Source organism: Echeneis naucrates, chromosome 8 (genome assembly GCF_900963305.1).
Source record: "Echeneis naucrates chromosome 8, fEcheNa1.1, whole genome shotgun sequence".
Taxonomy (NCBI): domain Eukaryota; kingdom Metazoa; phylum Chordata; class Actinopteri; order Carangiformes; family Echeneidae; genus Echeneis; species Echeneis naucrates.
Window position 1 is genome coordinate 12,667,792 of NC_042518.1, and position 17,250 is coordinate 12,685,041.

Consider the following 17,250-nt stretch of genomic DNA (forward strand, 5'->3'; position numbering starts at 1 on the left):
TTGAACACAGACATTTTGTAAAGACCTGCGAATTCGCCTTGACTCCGTGGTTAATCTTTAAATAGCTTCTCCTCCTTTGGCATTTGTCAGTAACCTGTACAGGCATGTCACCAGGCAAATCGAAAATGGTTACACACTGGTCACACCGTGCAGGCCATTCAACCAAACCAGTTTGAATGCCAATGGTAATACCGGTTCGCACAGCTGGAAGGATAAACAAAGTAGTTTGTGAACAGTTGTACCTTTGTGATTCTAACAAGACAGCATAGGAAAATGTTATATGGTTACTGATGTCATTATAGTTTAGGCAAAATTAATTTACACAAGAAATATACATTTATTTCCTCCATTGTTATCTTCGGATCCATCACTGAAATATTGAAATGATGAAATTTCATCCATTAAAATTATTCAAAATTATGCGCTTATACTAAAGTAAGGCAAATGAATAGAGTTGAATAACAAGCTGTGTGTGTGTGTGTGTGTGTGTGTGTGTGTGTGTGAGAGAGTGTGTGAGAGAGTGTGTGAGAGAGTGTGTGAGAGAGTGTGTGAGAGAGTGTGTGAGAGAGTGTGTGTGAGAGTGTGTGTGAGTGAGTGAGTGAAACCGAAACTCTGCCATTCCCATTTTTCTTTGTGTCGGCATGTACCTCTCGCCCACTTTTTTTTTTTTTTTTTTTTTTTTTAATAAAAGTGATGTCACTGCCCTCTGGAACTAGAAGTTCCACCCATTAATATCACACAACTTTAAAAGACATTAAGTCAATGTGAAATGGACTTCCCCTCCAACCACACATAAGCTTCCTTTTGCTGATGTCAACGCCTCCTGAATAAAATCATTGTGTATCAGTTCCAATTCTATACAGAGGCAGCATCCCTACCATGGTTTAGTTTGAAGAGGTTCTGGATGGGTTATGGCTGGCTCTGACCTGGGCCTGTCCTGCTGGAGGGCCTGGTGGAGGGCTGGATCATTCCAGATGCCTATGCTAAGAGCCTGAAAATGGCGATGGAAAGCAGGCAATGATCAGATAAATCCTCCAGATTACCTGAACAAGGTGTGGCAACGTGGCCCCTCTTGATCAAGGGAGTCTGCCACAGTTGACGGTCAAGACAGTTTCAGATTTAGTGATGGGACCACAGACTTGCTGAGGCGGGCAGAATCAATGCAGAAGCTGATACGTGGTAGTGAAAGAATTGAGGGCTACGAGAAGGAGGGGTTAGAGAAAGTGGAGGAGGATGGCTGTCTCTCTGTGGCAGCATTGGGACAGAGCGCAGAGGATGGTGCTGCCTTTGATACCGGGTGTGACTTCTGGCTGTGCAACAAGAGAAAGCACGATGGCAGACTGTCCTGATTTGAATATGGACTTAGAAACAGAGCTCGCAGTCACGTGCAGGAGTCTGGATTTGTACAGTGACAGCTTCACGTTTACAGAGCAGGAGGATACAGACATAAGCTTGACACTGGATCCAGGAGCAGCTGCTGAATCGGCAGGAGGCCTCCTTCTCTCCGGGCTCACTGGCATGGCCACAGCTGGACTCAGTGTGGACCACTTGGATATCTACAAGGCAGCAGGAAATGCTTCACCTGCCGAGGGCTGCACAGCGACAGACCTAAACAACGACATCACGCACGCCTGGTTGGAGGGCCACCCCGGCGTCTGCTGGGCCCCTGATGGGATGAGAGACACAACATTGGACCTGACGTGCCTGTCAAGGGACGCGCAATGTGGCCCAGACTTTGGATTTACAGATGTGGTGGATTTGCTGTCAGCTAGTACTCACACTAACGCACAAATAGACTCATTTTACTCAAAAAGTGATCGCAGTGTTGCAGACAGCTTGGAAAATGTTTCCAGGGCTGTATATCACCCACCAAGATGCAGCACTGACAGCATAACCGACTGGAATGGGAATAAAGAGGATGAGGTGATGGTGGGTCCACAGTGGGGTAAGTTCACAAGCAACACTTCTACATCGATGTGAAATATCTGGTTCACAGCTTTGATTTCATGTGAACGGCACCATGATGTTTTTGGGTGCTTTCCAGATCATATTTATTGTTTGGCTCTGCCACCGGTCTCAGGCAGGTTGTACCACACGTTGTTTGGCCTTTATTTATTTAGGCAAGTACGGGTATTACCAAGGATGGGCTTGGTACTCAGCGAGGACTTCACTTTCACTTTCCTTTTTAAGCGGCACCACAGTTTTTTTTTAGTTTACATCACGCCTCAGGCTTTGTGTTTAAGACAAAGTACTGTGTCTGGCGCAGAAATAAAGGGACGTTTCACAGAATATTGTTTTTGATGACCAGTCGGGAATAGACACCACAGAGGCAAGATGAAAATGGTACAAACAGCTTATTCTTTGGGAGGACAGGAAATGCTGAGCACTGTGGAGAAGAATGCACCTGATGAAGCTTTCCTTTAATACTGCGCATGAGGGTGTGACCTGAACGTTTATATGCCCACATTTCACTTCAAATATTTGCATTCCACTCCTAATTTAGTATTAAAGTGACCCACTACTGCTTCGAGAGTAAAACTGTGCGCATGCGAGTATCCATGTATTTGATGAAAGTGTACGGCCATCGTTTCAATAAAGCAACCACACCACAGTAACTAAAGGCACAGTATGATGCCGTAACAGTAACATGATATGTGGCCACTTTGGAATGAGGGCCCAGTCAGGCTGGCATCACACAACAGGTAGCACCGGTTCATTCCACATGGCAACCAAAACTCCTTGTCCATAGCAGGTCATAGCTGTTTTGACATTTTTCTTTTCGCACAAAATTTCAACAATGTAGAAGGTCTGTAGAGGCAAAGAATTTTGTTACTATTGTGACTTCAACATAAAAAAAAATAAAAATCCAAGCATTCAAGAGGGATTAAAGCCTCTCAGCACAACTTCTGGCAGTGACAACAGTGCAATTTGGGGGTTGTTTTGAAGCCACATTGCCACCTTCAGCCGGTCACCGGTGTGAGCATGAGGTCCATGTGGTCAGTGCAGGTGTGTGGGGATGTCATCTGTGTTGTGTTGCATCCTCTGCGTGATCCTGCTTTAAGTGATCTCTCACTCACTTTTCAATTTGCATCTAAACTTCATCCCCTCCAACCGCCACCTCCTGCTGTTATTACCTCTAGCTGAGCAGGACAGCTTGGTGCTCAGGAAGGCAAAGTGAAAGTAAACGAGCGCATTGCCAGTCACCAGGTCGCTCCATCGGCAGGAGGCACTTGTCGGGTCATCTGAGGTGTACATGGCGCTGTTGATGTTGCTAATCGCCTTTTGGGATTCTGTCGTGACCCTCCGGTGAATATAAAGCTCAGCAGGAGTCGGTGAACCAGCAGCATCCTTCTGGTAAGACCGGTTTCTGTGGATGGGGCGCGTTTATCCAAAGTGCGCAGACATGGCGATGGGAGCTCGTCGGGATTTAGCTCTTTTATATCTCATGCACTGTCGTGATTTTAGAGTTTACGTTCGATTTTCTTACACTGTAGACAGAAACAGTTTTTTTTTTTTTTTTTTGCATCTAGTTTAGGTGATAAGCAGAGACAGAAATATGTTCTACAGTTCTGCAGGCGCATTTGTAGCTCTGGTATGTTTTTATGTTTAAATACCCCTAATAATGCCATTTTTCTTTAATGAGACACCAACTTGGTGGTTGGTTTCTTTGTGCATGAACTCTTAACCCCATTGAACTCATTGAACACTGTGCGCTTGTGTAGTTTGGCTTCCATGTGCGTCCATCCATCCCCACCCCAGCTGAGCTAATGTATGTGAGTATGTGCTGAGGAAGTGAAGAGAAACAACGCATTGGCGAGATTTCAAAGCAAAATAAATAAATAAACAATTAAATAAAAAAAAAAAATTCTGATTTTTTTTTTGGCCAGAATGGATGTGCACAGTTCAGTTTCAGTTTCTTTGATATTGCCCTTGAACAATGCCCAGGGACTTGTTTTCTTTCTTTCTTTGCATGTGTAGTGTAAAATGTGGTTCGGATGCTTGTTTTTAGAGCGTACAGTAGGCAGCAAGGGGCACTAACTTCCTCATAGCTGAGACTGTTGTATGTAAGTGTGTGTTCAAGCTTGAAACCAGGGATGTTTCTTGTAAAATTTCTATCTATCTTAAAAATAGAAAGTGGAAAGTGGTGCACAGTCTTTACTGATACCCTGATGCACGAGTGAAACAGGAAACAAGTGGAGAAAAAAAATAAAAGCTTCACAATCAAGATTTATTGTTCAGTAGGTTAACAATGAGGAATAATAGGTAGTGCTCTAGTGACGGCTGATTAATAAGAGTTCTTGTTATAGGCAGTATTTTTTGTATAAATAAATGTGTGTGTGTGGCTTCGATGCACACACAGGAGGTCTTCATGTCAATTGGCGGTCCGTGATGAAGTCTGCCACTGCCAACTATGTTGAAATTTCATCCTGTGGACCAGAGTGGTTCGAGCCAGACTGTGTCTCATCAGGACCAAACCAACCCTGAAAAGTCACACTTAAGATGTTGGTGCTCCCCAGACAGTTCACGTGTACCCCATCGCAGCTTCAGATATTAAACTCAAACCAGCTTTTACTTGTTGATAGCCAGTCCATAACAAATTAAAGCGCTGTACGTATAGAGCCGGACCGGACCAAACTCATAATACGATTCACTGAACAAGACTCCTTTTCTAGGTCCACTATTATGATAAGACTGAGCACAAATACAAAACAGTTTTCTGCCAATCAAATAACAACCAGCTTCCTTTTTCCAGACGAGTTAGGTCATTTCACAGTTTCGTGCTGTATTGCATTAACTTTGATAATCACTGGGCAATTTGATATATCACTGTGGCATCTTGTTTGTACCAGAACTTGGGTGTACTTGAAAACAAGCTTTGGGGGTCTGCCTGGATATAGAAAGGTGGTGTGTGCTATAAGTAGAACAAAGTTTGGTGGCTTGCCTGTGCGGAGAAAAAGGGGAAAACTTCTCAACGTTATTGTCTCAGGGAAAAACTGAAACTAACACAACACTAACAAAAAATCATACCAGAGATAAAAGAGCTAACCTCTGAGTCACTGTCCTACTTTTATAATGCGTTAATGACAGAACATTAGTGCCAGCTTCATAAATCATGCTTAGAATGCCACAGTTTGTTCGAAGGTTGTCCAGCCTGTCTCAGACGGAGGCCTAGTATGACATGACAAACTTACATTAACTGTACAAAGTATTGCGTGTCCCTTTGTTTGTGTCTCTCATTTGTCTTTACCCATGAGATATCATTCAAAACAAAAAAGAAGGGATAAGAGCAACTTTAATAATATTGGATATTTCCATGTATGTCGCGGGGGAGTTATTTCTTTCGACCTTACCAAACTTCCTTACTGCCTTCTCTCTGCTTCCTGCCCTGATCGTCCTGGCTTTTCTTTTATACTTTAGTGCTCATGTTAATTTGTGTTTTAGTCCATTTTATATACTTATTCGACAGTCTAGCAACCAAGATCATGGGATGTAAGAGAGAGAGAAAAACAAAAAGGTATGTGAGCAATCAAATGTGTCCTGATATTTATCAAATCACTGGCTGTAGGTAAAATCCTTGTCTTGTGCTCTCAACAATACTCCAGCTATTCATTGTGTTCATCTTTGCCATTACTAAAACACATTTCTTCAAACCTTCCATGTTCCGCTCAAATCTTGATTTTTTTTTTAATATGAAGTATTTATTTAACTTTGTTTAGCATTCATTCATCTTCAACCACTTATCTGTTTCCGGCTGGAGCCACTCCCAGCTCACTCTGGTTGAGGACGGGGTCACCATGGACAGGTCACCAGTCCATCACAGAGACCAACAACCACTCACACAATTTAGAAAGGACCCAGGCTGGGATTCGAACCTGTGACCTATTGTGGGGCAGCAGCACTAACCACCATGGCGCCGTGCTGCCACCCCTTTAACAAAATGTAAAAAAAAAAAAAAAAGAAATAAAAAATAAGTGTATTTGCCTTTTTGTTTATATACATTTTTTTTTTACTTTGGGCATTACACCAAATACAGGCAATAACAAATGCTTTTCTCTTTGGCCATCTGCATCTTTTCTTCCCCCAAACAGCTGCCTTTTCCAATGTCTTTTTCTTTTATTTTGCCAAGGGGATAACCTTTGTTGTGTCAGCAATGACAAAGCCAAATCTTCATCTGACGCCGTGACACGAGTTAAGAGTAACTGCAGATCAGTTAATGCATCCATTAGTTCAATTTGAAATAACATAGTACTGAATTTTTCCTTTTTGTGTGTCTCATTAGGTGCCAAGATGCATGAGGTGGACCAGGAACCATTTATGACGTTAGATCTGGGAGATCTACCAGGTTAGAACTGTTTTCTATTTGAAATGCTATCTCTTGACGAGATGACCTCATTAATCCCAATCGCAATGCTGCCAGTCAAAATGATGCATTCCAATGTAACATGTTTAACATCGGTTATTTCACCTGGCACAACTACAGAAATAGAACCGTTTTGAATAACAAATAAGGGATCTTATATCTGAATTAACGGATGAATAAATTGGCCATTAGATATTTTCATGATTTCATTTCATTTCATTTTAATATGATGAAGGAAAAATAGGTCTGGGATCTGGACTGAATGAAGGATAAGATATATTGAAAATACAATTTTACACCTGGATGGGGTTAGTGTGGTAACCTACACCTGGTTCTGCTCCTTGTGGCCACTTCCTGGTTGTTCAGGCCTAAAGAGATGAATGAACTGGCACCTTTTCCAGTACTGTAGCCTCTTATCTTTATTTATCCAAGGTAATGGTGGGATTTTTCAGTGTGAAAATCTGATAAAACTATTGACTAATTGAGACTGAGACAAACGCTAACAAACAGGAAGAAAAAAAAAAGGTACAGGTCCGAGGTTTGTGCGACTTTGATAATTTATAGCCTGAATGACTTGAGCCAATATTCTTTCTCTGACGACTTGTTTTTCCAGATTTATGTGAGTTCTTTCAGGATGATTACATACCAGAAATCGGTAAGTTGCAAAGAAACAACTTTTAGACACTTTCTTCCTCAAACACAAAAGACAATAACACAATTATTAATAGTCTAACCACAAAATCTCTCATATTCAAGTGTGGTTGCACATTGTTAACGCCCATTATGCACTTTCTGACCTAGACACAGATGTGCTCTTCGGTGATGTATGGTTGAACAATGGCGAGGAATCCAACAGCTTCAGTAAGAATCTCTATTCTTTACAAATACTGACACACAGCAGACATTAAACCATACTAAAGCATGAAAAGAAAAGTTGTAAATGTTCACAGTAGGTGATTAATAAATGGAAAACTGTAGATGGTAAAGTGTGACTAGATCAGATAAACTCAGATCTTGAAGCTATGAAGAGAAATTGCTCTACTATCATGATTTTCGGGGCAGACGTGAATGAAACCAGCAATAAATTTTGGTTACCGTGTCTGACCCATTTACCTTCTTTCATTCACTTCAGGTGATGTTGCTGTACCAACAGAGCCGTCGCACCCAGGAAGCCAGAGGAAGAAGAACAAACAATCAAGCAAAACAAAGAGGGAAACAAAAAGAAAAAGAGGTAGATAACCTGTCCTCAACAGCCTACCAACTGCAGCTCAACATCTATTCTGATTTTATGAAACCAACCCTTTATCACATTAAACTTTTATTTAAAAAAAAGTATTTTTGGTATTGCAGCTGCAGCGGTCCTCAAATGTACGGGGTCAGCGCAATTCACGGATGAGATCACACCACCCACACCAAAAAAGCAAAGACCTGCAGGTGACCCACCCAGACTGTTTGGACGACTGGTTTTTGATATTTGTGACGTTTATTCGGATCACTGTGGATTATATAACCTGCACAGTGTCCTGCTAGCTACCAGTACATCAGATTTGTCATCGTGCCATTTTATCGCTTCCACTTTTCAGAGTTGGTCCTGGTACTTACTGTATTTATTCAGTCTAACTAATCAGTTCATGGTGATTTTATAGGGTACAAAAGATGTGATACTTTGGTTAACAGCCCTTTCATCAGTTAAAAATTTGACAACAACAACAAAAATATTTTTTCTAAAACATTTAAGCATTAAATGGAGGTCAAACTGTGAGGTAGTCAATATACTAATAGAGAGCTCCTCATTCTACAAACATCATAGTGTAAGAAAGGATTATATGGCTGCCTGGAACTGGAGGAAAACTGCATATGGCTAGGATTTTATGTGATTATCTTGATTTAATGTTAGCAAAGAGTTGTATTGTAATGTTGCTACTTCAACTTTTGCAGATAAGCCACAAAGAGAAGTGGTAGAAGATAAACCAGCTGTCACCCAGAGTAAGTTTCCATCACAGTTTCTGTAATTTGATGTCACCTAGTGAGAAAAGTAATCCTCATTTTGAAAATTTGATCCACCTCAGAAGAGAAAAGCTACAGGGGGTTAGCGCTGCAAAGTGCTGTCAGAAAGGAGACACGAGAAAACAACAAGATGGTGACAGCCTATCTGCAAACTGGACATGTTGGTACAGACACCATTCAGAAGATCAGAATGGCTTTAATGTTCACATTAGGACAGAGTTGCTATACCATAATCATTTGTATACTGTCAATAGCTGAACGCCACCACCCAAAATGGAGTTTTTCTTTATGTAGCTGCAACAAAAAGCATGTGATGAGCTTAATATAAAGTACATGTAGGGTCAATTTTATACTTTATTTAAATACTTTCAAGTCTTGACGTTGAAATGGAAATTCCTGGTCATGACACCAAATCCCTTATCTCCTGGGAAGCCAAACTACAGTTTGGTTCAACATCTGTTTTGAAATGGCCGTGGTCAACAAAACCAAACAAAAACCTGTTGAGTGAATGATAACAATGCTGTCTCTTGTTTTGCAGACACTGACGCAGGAGCAGAGCCAAGTCCTGCAGACACAGAGGGACTTAGCACTCCCCAGAGGATCCTTCACCTCCGGTCCCCCTTTCAGTTCATCTTCCCAGACAACCCGGGACTGGTTCGGACTCTGAGTGTCTCTTCTCAAGTTATTCGTCTTCCGCTCCTGGTGCCGTTCTTTGGTAATTTTAACATTAACATGTATACTCAATTACCAGTTGTTCCATGAATGTACATGCTGTTTCCGGGGCTGTCATAATGTGTAAACACTCTAAACCCAATTTCTAATACAGTTCCTGCTGCATCACCCCCCTCCAAACATCAAGTGCAACCAGCCTCCCCAGGTCAGTAAAAAGCCTCTTAAACAGTGACAGTGTCTGGGAGTGTTAAGTTGGTTGGGGTTCTGTCTTTTAAGAAGTAAAGAGTCTCCAACGTGCCAACGTGCTCTGTTCTCTCTTCTGTTTGACTTGCAGTGGACCATGCAGTAGCCCCAGTCCAAATGAGTTCATCTCCACCAGGATCTCTGTCAGACACGGCGAGCAAAGCCCTTTGTAACTCACCCCTCTCCCCCAGTAATGGTGTGTATCAGAACGAGTTTCAATCCTTCTTCAGTGTGTTTAAAATTCACTGACTCGTTATACATATCACAACCTTTCAGAGATTTCCCCATGTAAGGACTCACCTATCCCTCAGTCTCCCTCTGTCCCTGATATGCCGGGTAAGACAACGCACACTTCAAATCCTCTCTTTTTCTTTGGTATAAAATGTAAAAATCATGTTTTGAAGACAGGTAGCTCGATGTTTATCTGAATTTCTTTTTCAGCGGTTGTTCAGAACTACATTCAGGAAGTCAAAAACAACATGGGTCAAGCTTGCCAGGATATGGAGGAGGGGCTGAGCCTAACTTCTCATTACGTAGACATGCAAGTATGTCGGAGAGAGATTCTTCGCTCTGGAAAAAGTGCAACCAAAAGCCTGGACAGGGAGCTAATCATCATGGGGGATACAGATTGGCAAAAAAGATTACTGGGTCAGAGTCAGGTAAGAGTGTCAACTTTAATGGATAACTCGCAGTCAGAGATGAGAGGTGTCATCTACTGACAACAAATGCAAATTTGATGTTGACAATGAGTATATGAGATTAATGAAACAGGCTAAAAGTATCGCTAAAATATCCACAGCAGCAACTTACTTATATCTTTTTTTTGGTGTTTTTTTCTCTCAGATCTTTGATGGCTCAAATGGAGATAAATCCAAAAGTTACATGTTGCTATTTGGCAACGCCGGCATAGGAAAAACCACCCTGATCAGAAAGCTCTGCCTTGACTGGTCCAATGACAACATCCCACAGTTTGACTTTGTCTTCCTGTTAGATGGCAAAGCGCTCAGTTTAACCACGCCAGCCTACAGCCTTCAGACCCTCCTATTAAACCTCTCCACCTTCAGCCCTACCTGCATGGACCCCGAGGCAGTGTTCACTCAAATCCTTGCAGCTCCTAAGCGTGTGCTCATAATTTTTGATGGGTTTCACGAGTTGCGGGACTATGAAAGTTTGCTCCAGACACAAGAAAAAGACTTGATAACATCAATGCAGAAAAACAGTAAAGCACAGACCTACACAGTAAGACAGTTATACTCTGCCATCCTTCAGAGGGTCCTTCTTCCAGGATGCTCGCTCCTGCTCGCGACACGGCCAAAAGGCACTGCCAGCCAACTTCTGCGGCGGGCAGACTGTGTTCTGGAAGTATGTGGCTTCACGCCCACGGATGTAGAAGCATATTTATCCAAGTACTTCACAGATCCTGCCCTGAGAGCGTCCGCTTTGGATTGCTTAAAAAACTCCAGCTATCTACATCTCCTCTGCTGGAACCCCGGACTATGTCGGTTGGTCTGCTTCGTTTTAGAACAGACCAAAAGTTTAGAGGCTCTGCCGAGAACTTTAACCGGGCTCTGCTTTCAAGTGCTTCGTTTGAAAATGGACAAGGACCGTAGAAGCACACATTCACAGGCTGCAGAGCCAACACATACGCCTTTGCATTCTAAAGAACAAACCCAGGCAGACATTTCAAGAGATAATGGCACAAGAAGGTGCCAGAATAATCGAGCACAGGTACACACTCGGTCTCGCATCCAAAGAAGGGCTAATCAGCAGGAGAAAGAAGAAAATGAAGAGGAGAGGAAGATGCAGATCAACAGAACTGTGGAGAGAGAATTGCTTTCCCAACTGAGCTGTTTGGCCTGGGAGGGGGTCAAAACGAATTCATCCATCCTCCCCACAGGAAGGACCTTAACTCCAAAACTCAAGGCTTTCGGTCTGAGGACATGTCTCTTCCTCTCCCAGTCACTGAAGCGAAGGGTGGTTGGCTCTAGTGGTGTGGGGGAGGAAGGCGGAGAACAGGGCAAGAAGGAAGAGGGAGGAGAGACAAGTGACAGGAAGGGAAACAGAGAGAAGATAGACAGGGGAAATTCTGACAACACTGATGATGAGATTGTTTTGTGGGCCAACCCTTTTCTCCAAAGTTACTTGGCAGGTGTCTATCTGGCTTTGTCAAGGTAAAAATCAGTTTGTTGGACAAATACTGTTTAGTTAGTTGTCCCAAATGAGATTTAAAAATGAAAGAGCATATCCCCTTCCATGCTACTCTGCTCTCTTTCACACTGAGTGCTCTACACTGACCCACTATCATTTTCTGTTTCCCAGGACTGTGTCAGACCGAACATTCCTCCAGACCCTGCCTTTCCAGTCAGGCCCAAGGGGACGCCGGCGACATCACAGAGAGGAGTTTGAGCTCACTCAGCGATTTGCTGTCGGACTCCTGTTCCACAACAGAACGGAGCTACAGAGGCTTGACTCAAACACAGAGACCTCCTTTAGAGATATGCTGATCAACAAGCAGGCTTTAGTGACAAAGCACCTCGAAGGGCTCTCTTACAGTGACCTGAGTCCCTCCCAGGTCCTGGAGGCATGCCACTATGTTTATGAAGCCAGTTACACCCATGGTGATGGCAGCAGAGGCAGTGACAGCACACAACTGGTTACTTACCTGGCAGGGAATCTTCCAGAAGTACTAACATTTCACGAAGTTACACTGAAGCCACCGGATGTGTTCACCGTACAGAACGTTCTCGAATGGGGCGGAACTGAAGGGAGAAGTTTCCATTTGGACCTGGAGGATTCTGGGATCCAGGTTTCTGGACTGAAAGCACTGGTGGGGCTCAACAGCATCAACAGATACAGGTACTGACTACAGTCTATAATTCCAACCCTTGGGGGTTCTCTAAAACTCCTCTCCTCAAGAAGCAGTTACTGCTTACTCCAAGCTTTGGGTTTCTACTCCTTGATAATTAAATGTTGTTTCATATGTTCATTGATTTTGTCAAAAAAAGTCAATTTTTTTCTCCATTCATTGAATCCATACTGATATGACTTGCAGCAGTTGAGAAACTGACACTTTGCGCCCCCCCCCCCTTCCAGGGCATGTATTGCTGATGTTATCAGCCTATGGGAGCAGCTGGAGCAGAGTGGTGAGGAGCTGCTCCTACGAGGGGCGGTGTCCAAATTAAACATCCACCCTCTCAAAGCCACACAGGTGTGTCACGTAGAGCACCTGGCAAAGCTGGTGGACATACATGTGAACAAGAGACTGTCGGACAGGTACTATGCGCCCCCAAACACACACGATACAGCTGCATACACTTTGAAACCATATCTATATAAATATACATCTGACACATCTGATTGCAGCCAAACACATCCCATCCTGGCTGAGGGAGTACCAGCTGTCAAAGAGCTGCACAAGCTGGAATTTGAGTAAGACATTGATGATGACGATGTTTATGATAGTGATGGTGATGATGATGATGATGATGATGATGACGTTGCCTACTGTAGGCTTGGGCCAGAGAAGAGTCCCTTGGGTCTTCCCAAACTGTGGGAGCTCCTGCCAGGTCTGCAGAACCTACTGCACTTAGAGTAAGGATCTTCACCTGACAGAGCACTGGAACGAGTGTTAGAGTGTTTTGGTTGGCTTGGAGTGACAGTTTTATCCTCTTTCAGTCTGGAGAACAGCAGGATAGGGGACAAAGGGGCAGAGAAACTGACTTGTGCTTTAGCCTCTCTCAGTTCCTTGGAGATACTTAAGTGAGTACAACCTCTTGGCCTTCTATTCCATCCTCATTTTAATTGACTCCATGGCAGAGACATACTTCAACTCACAATACCCTCTCCTTTTGCTTTCCAGCCTGTCACAGAATTGTATAGGAGACCAGGGGGTGCAGAAACTGGCGACCACACTGACGCATCTGCCCAAACTGCACTGTTTAAGGTAGACAAACTGCATACACAAATTCACCGATTACCCTTAAACAAAAATAACCATGTGGACGCATTCTGTAAAAGCCACAGAGTTTCACTTCCCTAACAATGTTACTTTTTTTTTTTTTCCAGTCTCTATAGTAATGTGATTTCTGATGAAGGGGCGGCCAGTTTAGCAGCTGCCCTCCCACAGATGGAATCTCTCACTGAACTGGAGTAAGCCTTCATATCTCACACGGAAACTAATTTTTGTCTGCTCTCATTGTTAATTCATGACTATATATGTGCTGTCCAGCTACAGGTGCCTAAAAGAAACAGAGTAGCTGCTTTCAGATTAGATGCAGGATCTATTTATATCTATCTATCTATCTATCTATCTATCTATATATATATATATATATATATATATATATATATATATATATATATATATATATATATATATATATATATATGTATGTATAAACATATGTATGTATGTTTATAGTAGTGGGTAAAAAGACCAGATAAGAAGTCAGAATACACCATCTGATCTTGTTTTCTCTTGCTTGGCAGTGTAAAGTATAACAAGCTGACGGATGTTGGTGCTCAGAAACTTCGAGAAAGTTTGAAAGACTGCAAAAACATAAAGACTTTAAGGTGAAAAAAACTTCTATTTTCTCTACAAGTAAAACAAAAACACGTGTTTCTTCCCTATCGTGCCATTTTACTGAGCAACATCTTTGTCCAAACATAACTTCTTTGTAACCTTGTTCCCTCTGTCATTTCATCTCATCTCAGGATGTGGAACCAGTGTATTCCATATGGAGTGTTTGAGTATCTTCAGCTGCAAGACAGCCGGATCCTTTGGCATTAGAACAATATGAAACCTCTTTACAACAATGCTATAAACTTTTTAATCATCTATCACAGGCCTACATGTTTACACTACATGCATCTTCTGGAGTTAATTGCTGGTCTATTCAAACTTTTATCTGAGGGTCTTTCTGAGATTTCAACAGAAGCGCAATTGCACATTGATGTTATTTTTTTAAATGGCAATTTTTTGTATTTTTCTATTCAATGTTATTACCAACATTGTATGATTTCTGTAATGCTTTTGTCAAAGTTATCATTTTTGTCTTCATTCATTTTGTGGCTTTAAAAATGTAAATAGGCTAACAGATACCTGACACTAGTATAGATATGGAGTGTCATGTTGTCACCAGTCACATGCCTTGTCTGATCATTTCACTTATTTATTTACTTCTTTTCACTTCCTACCTAAAAAGTTTCAGTTCTCTAGTTGGGTTGCGATGGCCTTTAATTCTTAATTGCTCCTCTCCTTGTACTTGCTAAATAAGTTATTTAAGTTATTTCATTAGCTTTAAGCTATACAGTTCTGGTTGAATATTTAGATCATATTTTGTCAGTTTTGAGGCAGTTTGAGGGGAAAAATAAATTAACTCCACTGAACACTTTCTTGGTGAGTACTTGGGAGTGTTAGTTATTGAGACCTCTGCTGTCCCTTTAAAGATCTGCATTATCCTCCAAGAATTTTACTTATAACTTTACGTTTTGTGTACTTGTCACACTGTGCTAAGACTTAAGGCTTGGATTTTGCAATTTCCTGTCACATTGTGGGAGTCATATTTGGCTATTCATTCTGATCCTGTGGCTAGTTTTTGAAACGTTGCTACGCTTTATCACTTTCATTTCACTTCTGCACCTTGTCTAGCCGGGTGTATCAGGTATAAAATGTGAATCACAGCAATGTTGGAATATTGAACTAAAGAATGGTAGCAATATAGTAAATAAAAATTGATCTTTATTACATGTACTAAAATGACAGGCGTTTACACTAAGAGTTTCTACAATAGTCAGTCTGAACATAAAACCAAAAAGCTAGTGGAGAAGCAGATTATGAAGGAGAGCCACCTAAAACTAAAATCTACGTTGGGTGCAACACAGCAAAGAAATGGTCAACTTAATATACTTGTGTCCCCTTGCTCCTACTCATGTTATAGATGGAAAGTAACCTCTCAAACGGTGACTAATGAATTTAAAAATAAAAAAATTATTAAATAGGTTCACCCAGCTGTAACATATGTTACAATACTGTTACTCACCAACTCTGGCCTACAACACCACGTGTGATGTCATGATGAGGTAGTCATCATAAGACAGAATTCAAAGCAGCTGCATCAAGGGACAAAGTTTAGCAAAGAGTTATATTTAACAAAAGCTTTGTGGAACACCCACCTGCATCTCTACACACAGCCAACCACACCAGAGCCAGAGAGACAAAGGCAGAAGAGCGAGCATGAAGCCCCAGGTGGCTTACATCTGCCTCTGATGAAGGAAGGTGGGGGGGTATCAGGCCAGGGGCTGCACTCACTCTCTCCCAAAACTATTTCACAACTGAGGGAGCCTTCCCCACTACGTCACCAAGCACCTGGAGTCAGAGGTGAATCAACTACTTGAAAATAATAACTAAGTAAATGTACAAATACCATACCTGAAAATGACTTTGGTAAGTTAGTCACCCATAAGGAAATCACTTGAGTAAATATCTTAAAGTAGCTCACATTAAATGAACTTAAGTATCAAAAGTACAAAGTATTTTTATAGTACATATAAAAATAAGAAAAGCAACCAAAAATGGTTCTCCCTTTGCTCTCTTTATTTCACTTTCATCTGAATGAAATAGATGTGGACTGATAAAACAAAAACACACCACCACCTGCGCAAGCATGTAGAGTGAGTGAAATATAACTATAAATAAAGAATCTGTCTGCCTAAGAACACAATAAAGTGCCTCCTATCTGCCTCAGAGAACATAGCTTAATAATGTGCCTTGTGTTTGGTTAAGAATACAACTTAAAAAATACATTCTCACTACACACATCACCATCACTGCAGACTGGTTGCAAATCACTTTTCTGAGCAATGCCTTGCACAAACTGTACTGCAAAATTTAACTTAAAGACCACTTTTCCACTTTTTCCTCTTGGGCTGAGGCATACTAACACCACACACAAACCTTCTGGTTCTGTTTCAAGTGGTGACAGAAGTTGAACTTGTGGTTCATCCTCAGCAAAAGTTGATTTTCACGGTTGGCCGTGCCCTTTTTGGGCTGAAGATGAGAACTGCTTTGCCTTTCACCGGCTGTAGAAGCAGGCAGAGGTTTGCTGAGTTTGACAGACCACAGGAAACGTCTTCAGTATTGTGATGTTGTCTGTTGAGTAGGCCACATACAAATCAAGCTGCTTGGTGGCGCTTTCAGGGCATGGAAGAAATCTTCTTCATCAGATGAGCCGGATCTGACATCTGATGAAAAGGAAGGATCCTCCGTCTGCTATTAGTACAGCCAGGGTATGCGCACATTTTTATAGGACAAATTTAAATCACATTTATGACATTTTTCATAATTCTTAACAGAAAAAAATTATATTGCATTGACAGCAATACTATCAGAAACAAAAGGCCAAAATTAGCAAGAAATAAATAAAATAAGAGGAGGCATGATGAGCTTGCAGATTGGCTACTTTCACAATTTCTGTATTAACGCCAACAATTCCAGACATCTTAAAATATTTTCAGGCCCCAAACTTCAAAAACTAAAATTTACAGTCCACTCATTACAACTGAAATACTATCAACCTAATTTGAAATTAGACTGATGTATGAAATGAATAGTAAAATAATATAAATGTCATAAGTGTACATTAAATTTGTAATTTAACGTACATTTGCTACATTTTCTTTATTTTAAAAATCTTCATGTTGTCTTACTGATTCTCGGTGTATCATCATCTTTGATCCAGGCCGTTCTGAACTTTTCTGATCATATGAATTGATGACTTTAATGGAGCACAGCACTTTCACCTAGGGTTCATTTCTAAAGATCTTCAACTCTCCACAGACCTCTCTCAGGATCTTGAGTAGCCTTTCCACAGCCATAACCAGCGAGTTCCACCTGGTGGCATTTGGTCGTAGCAGCTGGAGGGAGCAGGCATCTTCCACACCTATTCCACAGCCCATGGCCATTGCTG

At 41.6% G+C, this 17,250-nt stretch overlaps 1 protein-coding gene across 3 annotated transcripts; it reads left to right on the forward strand.

Moving 5' to 3' along the window:
• The first annotated feature begins 878 nt into the window (after positions 1-878).
• Positions 879-14,671, forward strand: ciita (class II, major histocompatibility complex, transactivator). 3 transcript variants are annotated; one of them, XM_029508540.1, is made up of 22 exons: positions 879-1,945; positions 6,281-6,343; positions 6,975-7,016; positions 7,163-7,222; positions 7,494-7,592; positions 7,712-7,795; positions 8,300-8,347; positions 8,907-9,083; positions 9,195-9,245; positions 9,375-9,479; positions 9,560-9,619; positions 9,725-9,942; positions 10,127-11,454; positions 11,603-12,139; positions 12,377-12,556; positions 12,641-12,712; positions 12,794-12,874; positions 12,959-13,042; positions 13,143-13,226; positions 13,349-13,432; positions 13,772-13,855; positions 13,997-14,671. In XM_029508540.1, the coding sequence occupies exons 1-22, from the start codon at positions 1,234-1,236 to the stop codon at positions 14,070-14,072; spliced, it is 4,329 nt and encodes a 1,442-aa protein (XP_029364400.1). In that variant the 5' UTR covers positions 879-1,233; the 3' UTR covers positions 14,073-14,671. The 3 variants fall into 3 exon arrangements, with proteins under 3 accessions (XP_029364400.1, XP_029364399.1, XP_029364401.1); XM_029508539.1 differs by having other exon boundaries at positions 12,647-12,712; XM_029508541.1 differs by lacking the exon at positions 879-1,945 and adding an exon at positions 3,045-3,354 and having other exon boundaries at positions 12,647-12,712.
• The last annotated feature ends 2,579 nt before the right edge of the window (positions 14,672-17,250 follow it).